The sequence below is a fragment of the Amaranthus tricolor genome, chromosome 13, assembly GCF_026212465.1.
Source record: "Amaranthus tricolor cultivar Red isolate AtriRed21 chromosome 13, ASM2621246v1, whole genome shotgun sequence".
In the NCBI taxonomy this organism is placed as follows: Eukaryota; Viridiplantae; Streptophyta; class Magnoliopsida; order Caryophyllales; family Amaranthaceae; genus Amaranthus; species Amaranthus tricolor.
This window is the reverse complement of record NC_080059.1, coordinates 6,663,795-6,678,167: the sequence shown is the minus strand read 5'-3', so window position 1 is coordinate 6,678,167 and position 14,373 is coordinate 6,663,795. Positions and strand designations below refer to the sequence as shown.

The window sequence follows — 14,373 nt, the reverse complement described above, 5'->3', positions numbered from 1 at the left end:
TTAAATTCATCCTGAATATTCACAACTTCGTATCATTATTGTTACAATGGTTATCTTTTAAGTCATTCCATTTTATTTTCAACAATCTTAATATAGTTTTATTAATAGGAAACAATTTTACTTTAAGCTCAATAAAATCATGTTATGCAAAATGATGCGAGATCAAGTTAGTTGTGTTCTATGGTGAAATCAAAACAGAAAGACAGAAGAAGATATAAGAAAGAACAAAAAGTTAGAGTTGAGAGAAGTCACAGGAAGAAAAGGAGATTAGTATTATTCATAATAATCCTTCAATTACAAACATGATCAATTTATACTAAAAGAATTAGAGAAGGAATGAACTTTCCCGCCAAAACTATTCCTTCTTAACTAACTTCTACCTACCTTTTAACAAACTAACAAACAACTAACACAGATATGTTTAAAGAGTATCACATGAGCTGCACATGATGGACTAACCGCATCAAGAAATCAATTTCCAAAATAAAATGGAGGAATATAAAAATAAACAGATCATTTGGTTGGTGTTAAATGATACGAGTATTACAATCATTCAATGCCAATAGCTAAATCAAAAAATAAAATACTACTAAAACAATCCTCCCGTGAATGTTAAATGTCTAAATGGTGCACCTCAATTCAAGTTCTCTCGTGGGAAAGGGATGTATTCTTAGTGACGAACGGGTTTGACAAATGGCTTACCGATGGAAGAACTTGAACTTGATAGTTACCCGAACTTGAACTTGAATTTAGACATTTCAATATCCAACAGATCACAGATGTAAGAACTAAGCACGTAACTTACGGTCATACATTCAAACAGCCGCGCGTTTAACATGTTAATTTATAAAATTTAGTGAATAGCACCAAACATGATTTTTATGAACGGTGCCTATACATCCACATGCAAAACATCTCATTTATGTAAATACACAGTTAAAAATAAAGACAAAAACTACATACTCAATACAGGTACTAATTACATATACTAACTGTACATTACTACTATAAATCTAGTTAATCCGCATACGTCCCTCCTGAACCACAAATACTTGCGTACAGAAAACTAATATTTCTGTCAAATCTAATTTGGTATACTCCAGTTCCTTTTATCCTAGAACTTTGACTAAGAAGCACACTGCCAACCTACAAAATTGGTTCTAGGTGAGGATACACCAGACCAACTTAAATTAAACGCACCTGCCAAGCATTTGCTAGCTACACGCAGCAGCCGGTATCTGAATTTGCATCTGCTATCTTATAGCAAAATCTTAATGTAGAGGTCGTGCACAAGCTCCCAACTTCATAGCCCTCACACAAGCACGGGGGAGAAATATCAGCACGTTGCAGCTTCAAGGGTGAGGAAACGGAATCACATAATAGATGAATCATTAGATACGTAAGCACTTACATCAAAAGGCTGGTCAGGATAAGATAGGCTTTTTACAGATTGATTCAGGCTGCAAGGCTAATAATGCCTCTTTTCAATTAAGGTATACATATATAATTATGTATATGGCTCGACAAATGACTCCAGAAATATGTTGAAAATTGGGAGTAGATTAGACACGGACTTTATCAAATGTTCCCTCTTCAAGATGGCTCATTGCCAAGCCTACACAGTCCCAACAATACCCTACCAAATGCAATTACTCGTATATTGATCCCAACTTAGAACCAACCTGCCAAAAAGTGGCTAAAAGTCAATTAACATAAAATCAATATTGAACCTGAGATGAAGAGTTGTTATCATCTCAAACAAATATGCCCAATTACTCACCTAAAGCCACAAGGCCTTATTCTAATGGCTCTCAGCATTAGATGCCGATGAAGGTATTGACTGTTTAGCTTCTTTGGAATCTGAACCACCTGTAGTTGGAACATTATCTTCATTCCTGAAGTTCAAAGTCCTAGGTGCCATCTTCTGTACTTCCTCCTTTGTGTAGATGAAAATTTTGCGCACCATCCCAACAAATTCCCTGTGAATAAGCAAATAAAAATATAAGATTGAACTTCCAAAGCAATCTAAAGGAAAATTCTATGACAAGAAAAGCAACACGTACTGCCATGGATCATCACCAACCAGCATCATATCACCCTCATCATCTGTGTAAACAATCAGCCAATTCTTCTCATTGGTCTTCAGTTCCCCATTGAAATCAAACAAGCAATCCAATTCTTCAACCAACTGATCATAGTTACTAAATTTTGAGAGGTCCACTGACCTCCCAAGTGCAATTCCCTGCTTGTGTACCTGAAACAGAGAAAACTTATCATTAATCTTTTGAGACATTAGGACATAAAAGCCAAGAAAGAGGAGCAAGAGAGAAAACAGAGGAAATACGAAGAAGAGTATTAAAATTCCAAGTACCTTGGTACAGCTCCTAGAGGATCCACCGTGTGCTTTTGCTTGTGCATCCCTGGAAAGTGACTGGGAATTTGGCCTTTTCTTTTCCTGCTCACTACAAGGAGGCACACAATCCATTTGTTTGGAGCTTTTGGACTGTTCTGAACTTTGATCTGAATCACTGTTATGTAATCGAAGTGATACGGGAGATATAAGAGTAGCAGGCTCAATAACGCTTCTGCTCAAAATAGAAGAGTCTTGTGTGGTAGAACTACTAATCAGGGGAATGCCAAATAATTTATAGCTCCCATCCTTCGGTTTATTAGGTTCTTGCTCAATCTGAGAAGGCTGTGTCACAGCATCTCTGGATTGGGTATGATTATCAAAATAAAACGGTGGTGGAGGCATCAGCCAGCTTCCATTCTGATGGTCAATTCTATGACTGCGGAGCATTTGCATTTCATTGAAGCCTCCTCTATACCTCGCACTACCTTGCCCTTGATATGACACATTGCAACTGGGTGAATGATGCTTCATACTAGATTCCGACAAATTTAGTGAGAGATTTGCAGGCATTATAGACCAGGAACTTCCTAGCATATTAAATTTGACATCTTGATCAAGCATATGCTTTTTCATTGGCGAACTAGCTGTAGTTTGATAAGGCGCGTGGGATCCAGAAGCTGATTCATTTTGGACACCAAAACCTGATAGCAGATCAGCAAATGCTGGTTCAGGCCTCATGGAAGGCATAAAATTTTCTGAAGGATATTTCAGTGAGCCATTGGCATTATTGACTTTTCCCTTGTCAACTGAATTAGACCATGCATTTGGTTTCTCAACAGTATCAGACTCATTGCTGTCTAAAAGGCTGGGTTTCAAGGATGAATATTCTTGACCTTGCAAGACCCTTAAAAACCCACCAACAGGTGAAGGGTCTGCTACCACTTTAGAAAAACCTACTGAAAAAGTAATCAGTCAAAAATAAAGACCCCTACTATCCATTGGTATGCATCAAATAAACTGAGTCGGAACGGATATTACCTTCTCTTGTAAGAACAGAAGAGTCAGAAGACTGAGTCACCACATTTGCACGAGGCCTCTTTCCTCTAGTCATTGGGAGTGGATTTATTGTCGGAGGACTCAGAGCAGGTTCAATTTGCCAGGGAGAGACCCTATCTGGACGAGGAATAGTGGAAGTTTCATCCCAGCGAACCTTTAAAAAGATAAACAGAGAAACAATTGTCTTACAAGTTCACTATAGCAATCCACATTCTACTCATAAAATAAGGATCACAAAATCTGCTTACCTTCAAACACCTCCATTTTGAGTCTTGCCATCTATTAGGATCAGCATCTTCAACACCAACAATAGTGCCTGTAAATCTAAAGGCGCAAGAGCAATTTGAAATGAGTAGCAAAACTTAAGCAGATAATGAAAAAAAGAAAAAAAAAGGGCAATCAATCATCATTATATTAAGCCCCCCAAGTCTGCTGGTAAAGGACTAGATTAAACAACTAAACATCTACAACTGCTAGCTAAGAATGTACCTTTGCTCTGGAGCCTCTTCCCCTTCGAATCTCATCTTAAATCTCATACCTATTGAGTATTGGTTCTTCACTGACTCCATATATTGATCATAAGGAACAATGAACTGAGCAGGACTTGTCCTGCAAGGAAAATTCAATATTACCAATATGCAAGAAAATCCTTGACCATAACCTTCTGCTTGAGGGAGTTCAAAAGCTAGAAAGCACTTCTAGAGGACAAAGATTATGAAATAGTCAAATGAGCAATCAAACATAAGGATGATCACAACACACCTAGGTTTGTAGTAAACAGTAAACATTGTTCCGGAGTTGTAAGCATGCCATGCTGTAGCCAAAACACCAAGATGCATGCTGTGACTTGATATAACAGATGAAGGCACAACATCTTGTTGCCTCATAGCACGTCTCACTCCAACACGAAGTTCACCATTCTCACCTCTAAGACATTCAAATTAAAACAAGATCAGTTTAGAACTGCAGCACATTTGCAAATGATCACCAACAGAAAAGAGCAAACCTGAGAAAAATAAATGCATCACCAGCCACAAGTCTTTTTGAACTAACGAACACACTCCAACCACTCTGAAGCAGATGCCTCCTTGGTTGACCTGGCAATCAAAAAATTAACCAAGGGTTTTAGATACCCTATAAACACATGTAAAATCAAATAATTAACAAGCCTACATGAAGACTTCCAGTTATGATAAAATATCCAGCAATACTTAAAAGTCACATATAGCCCCTTGCATAAATAACCAAAGCCCTTTAAATTTATGACAAACATGCTCACCAATTAATTTCAACTTCCCCAAAAAAGCACAAGCTGGAATAGACAGTGGCTACAATTATTCTGTATATCAACAATGAGCAAGGAAGGGGGAAAGGAACAAGTAACATTCAGCCACATCGAACATTTATTAGTTTATCCCAACAATTCAAAGGACAAATAAGACTATATAAACATCAAAAAATGATAAAAAATTAATAAGCCATTTGCAGCAACAGTACACAACTTCCATTGCTAATATATACATTCCCAATCCAGACCGCACTTCCATGGATACAAACAAAGTTCACATTGCTGGTGCCCAATACAAAACACTACAAGCATTAAAGGTAAGTAAACAGAGACATTTACCCCGAAAAATATGTCTAAAACGCCATTCATTTCCATGAAGATCCTTGGCCATCAATTCTTGAGTAGGTGGTTGTCGAGACATATCCTACAATGTGCAACAATGCGCAAGCAGAAATATTAAACAAAACTCAAAAAGAAACTTTCAACAATTCAACATCCATGGCCAAGAGTGAGGTATTTATTCACCAAGGGAGGAAGACATTCATCAGCGTGTCGTCTAAGCACCGAAAACCCCCCATGTGTACTCGTGTCAGAAGCCGTCAATGTCTTGCAAAACGAATGGACATGAAAATGCGGCTGAGGGATTGGAGAAGATTCCTTCTCCCCGGAATTCTCTTTTCCCTAAAAACAATATGACATCAATACCAAGAATAACAACATTTCCGCTACATTTATCCAAAACTTTCCATAATATCAGCTCACATACTTGAGGCAGTAGCATGATTTGAGCATAAACCTCATCTGTGTCTGGTTCAGCCTACATAATCAACCATATAAAATTCAGTAAACCTCGATATTTTGCTCACTATATATATATATATATATATATATATATATATATATATATATATATATATACACACACACACACATATACATATACATATACATATGCATACATACATACATATACATATACATATGCATACATACATACATACATATATATATATATATATATATATATATATATATATATATATATATATATATATATATATATATATTACAAAAAGTGACCAAAATTTTACCCACACACCTTCAATTGTACATCAATAACACGACAAAGGATCTTCCAAGGAAGATTATACACAGGCATTTGCTGTTCAGCACCTTGATTGGTAGATGCTTCTACCTAATCAAAAGCAACATATACAAAAAATAAAGTAAGAACTTAATAAATAAAATATAATAATACTTACAAAATTGACAAAGTAAACAACTGTAGCTACCCAAATTGACGAAAAAATTCCACAAACGGCTGAAATTTCTTTGTGAAATTTAACAAGCAAAAATCTAAACACAGATCCATAAGAAGAAACTTCTCCTGATAAATCTCACACTAGTCTACGAAAATTCAATCAATATTAACTATTTGTTTCAATAAAAAAAAAAAGAAAGAATCCAATCAAATCAAACCTGCTCAATATGTCCTTGAGGAAAGTAATAAACAAGCTCATTTATACGAGGTACGGTCACCAAAGGTCCAGCACAAGCATGCCACAACTCCTTATACAGCGCTGTTTCCGGATCCACTACAGCATCTAAATTAACTCTTAAATTATTTTAATCACAAAAAACAAACATATGATAACATAAAATAATCCCTAATTCACAAAATCATAATTTTAAAAATTAGGTTATAATTTAATACAACATAATCCACCGGAATTTACCTTTTCCGGCGACGGAAACCTGTTCTCCTGCTTTATCAGCTGTAGCTTTGATCGATACTTCCGATAAACTCATTTTAAAAATCAACCAATAAAATTATTTGAGTTTGAAAAAGGAAAGTTTTCAATACAGATCTCTCATCCGACACCTTTATATCTTCTAATAAGCTCAAAAATCAGCCAAACCCTTGGAAAACCTCTGAATAATCCCAAAGTCTGAGCCACTTTTGATGAACATACACAAAATTTGAACAAACCTCTGAATAAACTCAAAAATCAGCCTATAATAAGAAACAGAGAAAAATTGTTGAGATTTCTAGATACTGGATAAAAAAGGAATCGTTCAGCTTGATTTCTGCGTCTCGCTCTACTGTGAGTAATGGATGTAGTATGTAAGGAAAGAAGAGTTATGTTTGTATTAGTGTTGGAGAAATGGGGTAGTGTTTGAGAGTGGGAGGAAAAAGGGGAGAGAGAAAATGGAGGAGGTGGAGAAAAGAAGGGGGTGTGACTTGTGAGGTCGTCAAAAATCAAAATCCGAGGGAGAGAGAAAGTAGTAGAATTAATTAATTAATTAATTAATTGTAAGGTAACCATGGTCAAGGGAAATTGGGGTGAAAAAGAAACTGAAACCCGGTGAGTCATGAGTTGACTGGGAATGGGAACAGCCGGTGACTCCAAGTTCTAGATGTCTCTTCTACATTGGTTGGGATTTTGGAGGTATGACAATTACAATGGTCGAGAAAAATAAACAACCAACTATTGCTTTTTTAAAATAAATAATAAATAATTAATTCTTCTCTTCAAGAAAAAATAAATAGTTAATTAATTCTTGTATTTTACATAGTGACACAAGAAGTTTATCCTATAGATATTACTATTACTAATATCTCCACAGTCAAATTTTAATATTTAATTTTTTTAAAAAAAATTAATATTAATAATTCAATTTATTGCTTCTTTGCTGTGTTAATCTCATATTTAGATTATTTTCCAATAATTCAACATTTATTTTTAGCTTGTCGTGAATAATTTAATATTTGTCTTATTTGTGGGCAGCATATCCTATTCTTATATATTATTAGTAATATGATATGTGTGGTCAAATGTATGATAAAGGTTAAATTATTAAAAAAAAAATTAAAAATATTAGATTATTTACAGCAAATAGTTAAAAAGTCGAAAAATTATCGTATTTTATTATTTATTCATGTACAAAACTCTTCTTAATTATACGCTTTACACATATACTTATTCCATACTTGTTACTCTTTACTCTTAAATTTTTATTCATATATACATTTGTATTATAACTTTTTGTATTATTATTGCATAATGAGTTGGTAAGTTATTAATGAGCCAAGAAAAAATTCAAATAATTTGCCCAACTTTAAAAGATAAAAATTATATGTATCATAAGAACTAAAGATTGAATACAATAATCATTATTTATCCAATTTCATCAATTCTACAGTCTAAAAAAAATTATTATAAAACTAACTTTCTTGATCATAAAAATAATCTAACTTTATAGTAAAAACAATGGGAATTCTCAACTATATTTACTTTTTCACGTAGTTTAATGCATTAATTTAATCTTTAATATCTATAATTATATATGATAAAAAACTAAAAATTTGATATTAATAATCTTTACATCGAGACGAATCAAACAAGATTCACTTTATTATATTTTAACTTATAAATTAAAAATTAATCATAAATTAAAAGAGATAAGTGATAAAAAAAAAAGTATTTTCAATACTAAGACAAAATTAAAACGGATAAAGTATGTTTATTTGTGAACTATCTCCTATGTGGAAGTTGTTGTGTTGAGTACATGGTTTAACCATGGTTACTCTTTTCACAAACTTTTTATCTTTCCTTTCCTTCCTAACCCCCCTTTTGTTTTACTTCTATAACAAGTGATTGTTACCCCTTCATTTGTCTATTTTTGCTTTTATCATCTTCCATGCTTTGTTTATTTTGGCAATATGAGAGTTATTGTGCAATTGCCTTTCCACAAGACTAGGCTAGGATCATCTGGAAATTACTATTTAACCATTTGAATTAGCATTAAAAATAAAATAACATGTTTATAAGAAAATATAGACATTTGGTAATAAATGAGTGGAGAAACTGAGTTATATGGATTAAATTAAAAAAAATTAAAATTAATAGATGAGATAAAAAATAAACAATATACTCATTCATAAATAATTTGAAATGTGTAAGACAGAAAAAAAATACAAATAATACTAAATAAATTAAATCCACTATCACTTAGTGTATATAATCATATAAAAGTTCTTGGGCAAGTCCTTCAATTTCACATGGGTATCACTTGTCTTAATAATGCCACTATTTGTTCTACAATTTTTTGTTTTTAGTTTTTTTACCATCACATACTTTAACAAGTTTTTTATACTTTTTTTCATTCTGAAATATTTGTTAAATAATAAATTTTGACACTATTCATCGTTTAAACTTATTTTATATATTGCGGCTAATGTATTAGAAAAAATATAGATGAGTAGAATCGTGTATGAATTATTTAATCGCATATTTTCATAATATTAAGTTTTATAATTTTTAGATGTGTATTGTTTAATATATAAATGATCAAAATAACACATTAAATTGTGTTAAAAGTCAAATGTAGCAAGTATAGTGAAACGGATGAAGTATACACCAATAAGACAATAATACATATGTACCTTATATCTCATTTTTTATACTACTATTTGTCAAAAACAAGATTATTATTATTATAATAGGAGTATAATATATATATATATATATATATATATATATATATATATATATATATATATGTAAGATCAAATAAGAAGAATTTTAAAATGAGAAGGATTTTTGTTTGATTTTGTTTTGTTACTATATATACAAAAAAAGATACTATGTTATAAAATAAGAACATTTTAAAAATTATTTCATAGTTAATTTTCTGTTTAACATAGTTATTTTTATAATTATGTGTATTTGGCTCAATCATGACCATAATTTTTTTTTATTTTAGTAAAATCAAGGGTGTAGAGTCCTTCTTACCCTTCTCATTTTCAACCTCTTCTCATTGGATCCTTCTCATATATATATATATATATATATATATATATATATATATATATATATATTAAATTTAAGTGAGAATCGAATTAAAAACGTTATAAAAAAGATATTTACTCTAACTGAAATAAAATTTAATTATCTCACTTATAAGTAGGTTAGATTATTAATAATTACCTTAGCTTTAACAAAGTATTGCAATTTTGTCCACTAAAGGCAAGACTTTTGGAAAACTATGTTTTGTATGTAAAACAAACACTATATAGCGCAAATGCAAATTCAGAAATATTGGTCAATCATCCACTTCCATGGGTCATGACTCATGAGCCTCTTAGCATATTTTTGATGTGGTCTTGATTGACATTATTTTACTTGGAAGATGTCATTTTCTAGCAAAAAGACATTATTTATAATCTTGACAAATTAATTTCTAGAAGGTTGTTAAAATAAGTGCCAAGAAAAATAAGTATTGGTGCTCATTTAAACCAATGTCTTAAAGTTAATGTCTAATATAAAATTTGTGTATATCCCATAAAACGTCATATTTAAGGTCAACAATAGTGTTTAAAAATTCATATATCTTGGATTTTTTTTTTAATGTATTTAAGAAAAAATATATATACATACAATATTGTTTAATGTGTCTCCATGCATATTTGCATATTATCAATATTTTACAATGTTTTGTTATGCACAATTAAATAATATAAAAAATTAAAATATATAGTATATTAAAATTATACCTTGTTAGATTGGTTGGTCGGGTTAAACCCAGCGAGCCACATATTTAGAATATTATTTTATTTTTATTTCCATAAAATAGCTAAAAATACTGTGTAATTTATTTCAAAAAACTTTTGAACTCATGATTGTGCAATATTTACTCCATTTACAAAATGAACAAATGGTCCAAATTTAATGAAGATGGGTCGAGTCGATTGGATTAGATTTGATCAGATCTTCGGATTAGTCTTATTTTAAAATTTAATAGGTCTAACTAATTAGCATAAAAACAAAACAATTTGGCATTTATATATACGAGTGTTTGGCAATTATTTTTTTTATATCTTTTGACTTTTGGCATTTTAGTTGGTCATACATTGAAAATAATTTTTGGTAAATGGTTTTTAAATTAACTGAAAAGCTAGCTTTTAAGTCATAAACCATTTTTCATTAATTTAATTTGATTTTTGGCTTATATTTTCTTTAATAAATGGTCAACAACTAGTAAATAATTTTCACTTGAGTTCCCAAAATATGTATATATTATATCATGCCCCCTTGTAGCATATGTCATCCTCACACCCGACGTTGTATATTTTACTTTAAATGAAATGTGATTGAGATTCAAACTCATAACTTCTTATGATACTACCTACTTTTGATACTATGTTAAAAAATCAACTAAAAAAAACTTATGTTGATGACGGAGGTCTAATAAATCTTACATAGTGAGAACAAGTTTAATCAATAAAATCTAGATGGCTTAGGAGAAGAGGAATGGGATAAGATCATAAGGTCATAAGTGGAGGACTGGTGGAGTGGGGTATCCTTATTCCTTAATGGCTCAATCCTGAATCCTGATACATTGTTTTCTTGTGTATCGTCCACTTTTTTCAACTTATAATATTCAATCTTAACTCATGGTTCACCCTCTTCTTTGACTCCTAAACTACAGACCAAATAGCTTTCTCTCATTATTTTATAATCTTCTCCTCACTTTACCCATGCTCTCCATACTTCTAACACAATTTCGAGTACTCCTACGGTACTGCCTAAGTATACTCTTGCTCTATCTTTTTAAATTTGTACCTTAAAATTTAAATATATAATAGTTTTTTCTGTCTAAAAATATAAGCTAACAAAGACATAGGAGGATTACTTGATATTCACTATATCCCTTTGAATTTGCAACCTTAAAAACTCAACTATATGAGAGTTTTTTAGTTTTAGGATGCAAGCTCACATTAACAGAGAAAATATTATTTAATACTCCAAAAGCATTGTATTGAGTACTTTGCTATATATTTTTTCCTAATCTTAAAAAATTGCTACCTTTTTCATTGGGTAGCCACTTTTTTAATGAAATTATAAAATTACTCTTGAATACATTTTTAACTATAAAATCAAAACTTATTATTATTAAACAAAAAATATTAATAAATAATTAAGTTAAAATAAAAAATATTAATTATAAAAAAAATTTAAAAATCGAAAAATGAACCTAGTCGCATGTTTTGTATGACTCAACCTAGGCCAAGTCACAGGTTATGTGTGACCTGATCCAATTTATTTATTTAATTAATATTTAAATTTTTATTTCAATTTTAAATTTTAACTCGGTTAAATATATTTTACAAAGAAGATAGGTAAAAGAGAAGAAAAGTGTTTGTAATATAATGCAAAAGCTTTATGCTGAAAGTTGATACATATTCGCTCTTTTGTCCATAACTTTTTATAGGAAAATTACATTAATGCAATGTTTGCGGTATTAGAAACTAGATTTCAAGAATTTTCCAATGATATATTTTTAGAGTATATAACATATCTTGGGGCCTCAACCATTAGCTTAAGCTTTTGGTTAAATTGGTTCCTTGATATGGTATCAGAAACCAACGTGACAAAAGGTCAGGGGTTCGAATCTCAACCACCCCTTAATTAAAGTGGAATTTTCAGCGCCAGGTATGAGGAGGGCCTGCGCCGCATCCACACTTCTAGCCTACAGGTCTCTCGCGTGGGGGGACGTGTTAGAGTATATAACATATCTTGGGGCCTCAACCATTAGCTTAAGCTTTTGGTTGAGTTGGTTCCTTGACATATATTATATGCCCATTCCAACAATCGAGCGAAAAATAACGGTTATTTAAAATTCACTGTTTAATTAGATATTTAGATGTGTGGTCGAGATTAAAAAAAGGTAGTGAAATCTATATTTAAATAAGAAAATCATAAAAAATAAAATAGACTGTTCAAAATAAAAATTAATGCAAATTGAAAAGAATGTGAATATAACTTAGTGAATTTCGCAGCACATGCAATTAGTGGAGACTAGATCGTATATTCGTATGGATGAGCAAGATATACATATACTTGTGTTAAGTGTACGTAGACAGTGTTAATTGTCCATTACTTATGTTCTCAGCAAGCACTGCGACCATCGACCCATATTCGCCATTTCTCTTTGCAAATGTTCACATGCAAATTGCAATAACTATTCATCGGAGCTTATTTGAACTATGTAACGTCTCATTCTTGTCCGTTCTCACATTATATTGTTATATATAGTATTTTTTTTTTTTGCTAAAAGTAAGCTTTCTTTTACAATTATTTTTTAAAGTTTATTTTTGAGTCGAAATTATTGCGGAAAAACAAATAAAGTATTAACAAATCAGTACAAAAGATAGAAAATTGGAGTCCAAGAGAATTAAAAATGGCGAGGAAAAGCAAAAATAATTTTGTGGCTAGGAGTGGAAAATGTGTGAAGGATTTAAGACTTACAAATTAAGATAGTAGAAATCGAAATTAAATGGAGAAGAAAATTCCATGAGAATCACTGTTGGAACTGATATATTGGTTCATGTAGATGACCTCAATCTTCTGAGATTGATAATCTGACATTGTTGTTCTTGTTGTATTTAAATTTATTTTTATTGAGTTATCATAATTATTGTATTAATTTTCAGTATTTTAATTTTTTGTTTTAATTATTGATTTATATAAAATTGAACTTAATTTTGATTAAATGAACTTATTGTTCTCGACTATAAATTTTGTTGTACGTAAAAAGAGTTATTTTCATAATTTTCTTAACCTTATTTTGATGAAATAAAATACTGAAAATTAGGTGTGAATGTGTGATGACCGATTGCTTTTGTTGGAGAAATAGGTGGCGTGGTTACCCTATCTTTCCTCATAGGCTATTTAATTTGTCAATATATGTCTAATTACATACATAAATAAGGTGAATTAAATATTAGAAATGACGAATAGGTATGTTTGACTAACAAGTTTATATTTGGACCAAAAAAATGTACTCCTTCCTATCATACACTCTATTAATTTTACTGTATGATAGTAAAAAAAATAAAAATTTTGATTGTGAGCATGTCATTCGTCTTTTTTTCATTAGTTAGAATTAATGAAATTTGACTGATTGCATTTTTTACGTTTACCATATTTACAAATTTATATTTTCGGAAAAACTCATACATTAATAAATGCAATAAATGCACTGTTCAAAAAATTATTATGAGAAATATATAATATACTGTGTAGAACATTGTATATTGTCTGATAAAATTCTACAATAACACCACGTAGAAAATTATACTACATATAAATTACATTTATTCTAGTGTAATTGAAATTACACAATTTAGAAAATTATAATGCAAATTACACTGTGTATAAAATTATATAGCAATTTAGGAAATTACTTAAAATACATAATAGCCCCTTTTTCCATCAATTATTATTTAAAACTAAAATGACATAAAATTCAATTAATTGATCATCAAAATCAGTCATTTATATTGTTAGACTACCATAATTATAATTTTGAATTTTAGGAAAAATGTGAAGTATGATTTGCAATCTAAAAATTTCATTAAAATATTAACGTATTTAAAAATTCATGCATTGCACGGGTTTTTATCCTAGTTTACCTTAAGTGTCTTATTTGACTTTACAAATTCTTGTGAGAGACGGTCTCTTTAAGAAACCATCTTTAATTGGGCCGGCCCATGATATATTTTTTAAAATATTGTAAGTAGGTATTAAAAATAATGTAAGTAGACATTTAAGATATTGAAAGTAACTATTAAGGACATGGTAAGTAAGTATTAAGGATGATATAAGTAGGT

At 30.8% G+C, this 14,373-nt stretch overlaps 1 protein-coding gene across 7 annotated transcripts; it reads right to left on the bottom strand.

Annotated features, from left to right (window-relative positions):
• Nucleotides 1–830: 830 nt before the first annotated feature.
• LOC130797846 (auxin response factor 2A) lies at nucleotides 831–7,008 on the bottom strand. 7 transcript variants are annotated; one of them, XR_009038961.1, is made up of 16 exons: nucleotides 6,434–6,982; nucleotides 6,177–6,301; nucleotides 5,797–5,892; nucleotides 5,464–5,514; nucleotides 5,223–5,378; nucleotides 5,037–5,121; nucleotides 4,416–4,506; nucleotides 4,172–4,336; nucleotides 3,899–4,018; nucleotides 3,658–3,733; nucleotides 3,392–3,563; nucleotides 2,372–3,309; nucleotides 2,064–2,254; nucleotides 1,781–1,979; nucleotides 1,412–1,682; nucleotides 831–1,301 (listed from the first exon to the last, which is right to left on the bottom strand). XR_009038961.1 is itself a non-coding variant. In XM_057660632.1 (15 exons), the coding sequence occupies exons 1-14, from the start codon at nucleotides 6,504–6,506 to the stop codon at nucleotides 1,802–1,804; spliced, it is 2,262 nt and encodes a 753-aa protein (XP_057516615.1). In that variant the 5' UTR covers nucleotides 6,507–7,008; the 3' UTR covers nucleotides 831–1,682; nucleotides 1,781–1,801. The 7 variants fall into 7 exon arrangements, 5 of the variants coding, with proteins under 5 accessions (XP_057516615.1, XP_057516611.1, XP_057516614.1 ...); XR_009038962.1 differs by having other exon boundaries at nucleotides 2,372–3,306; XM_057660632.1 differs by having other exon boundaries at nucleotides 831–1,682; nucleotides 2,372–3,054; nucleotides 6,434–7,008.
• Nucleotides 7,009–14,373: the final 7,365 nt, after the last annotated feature.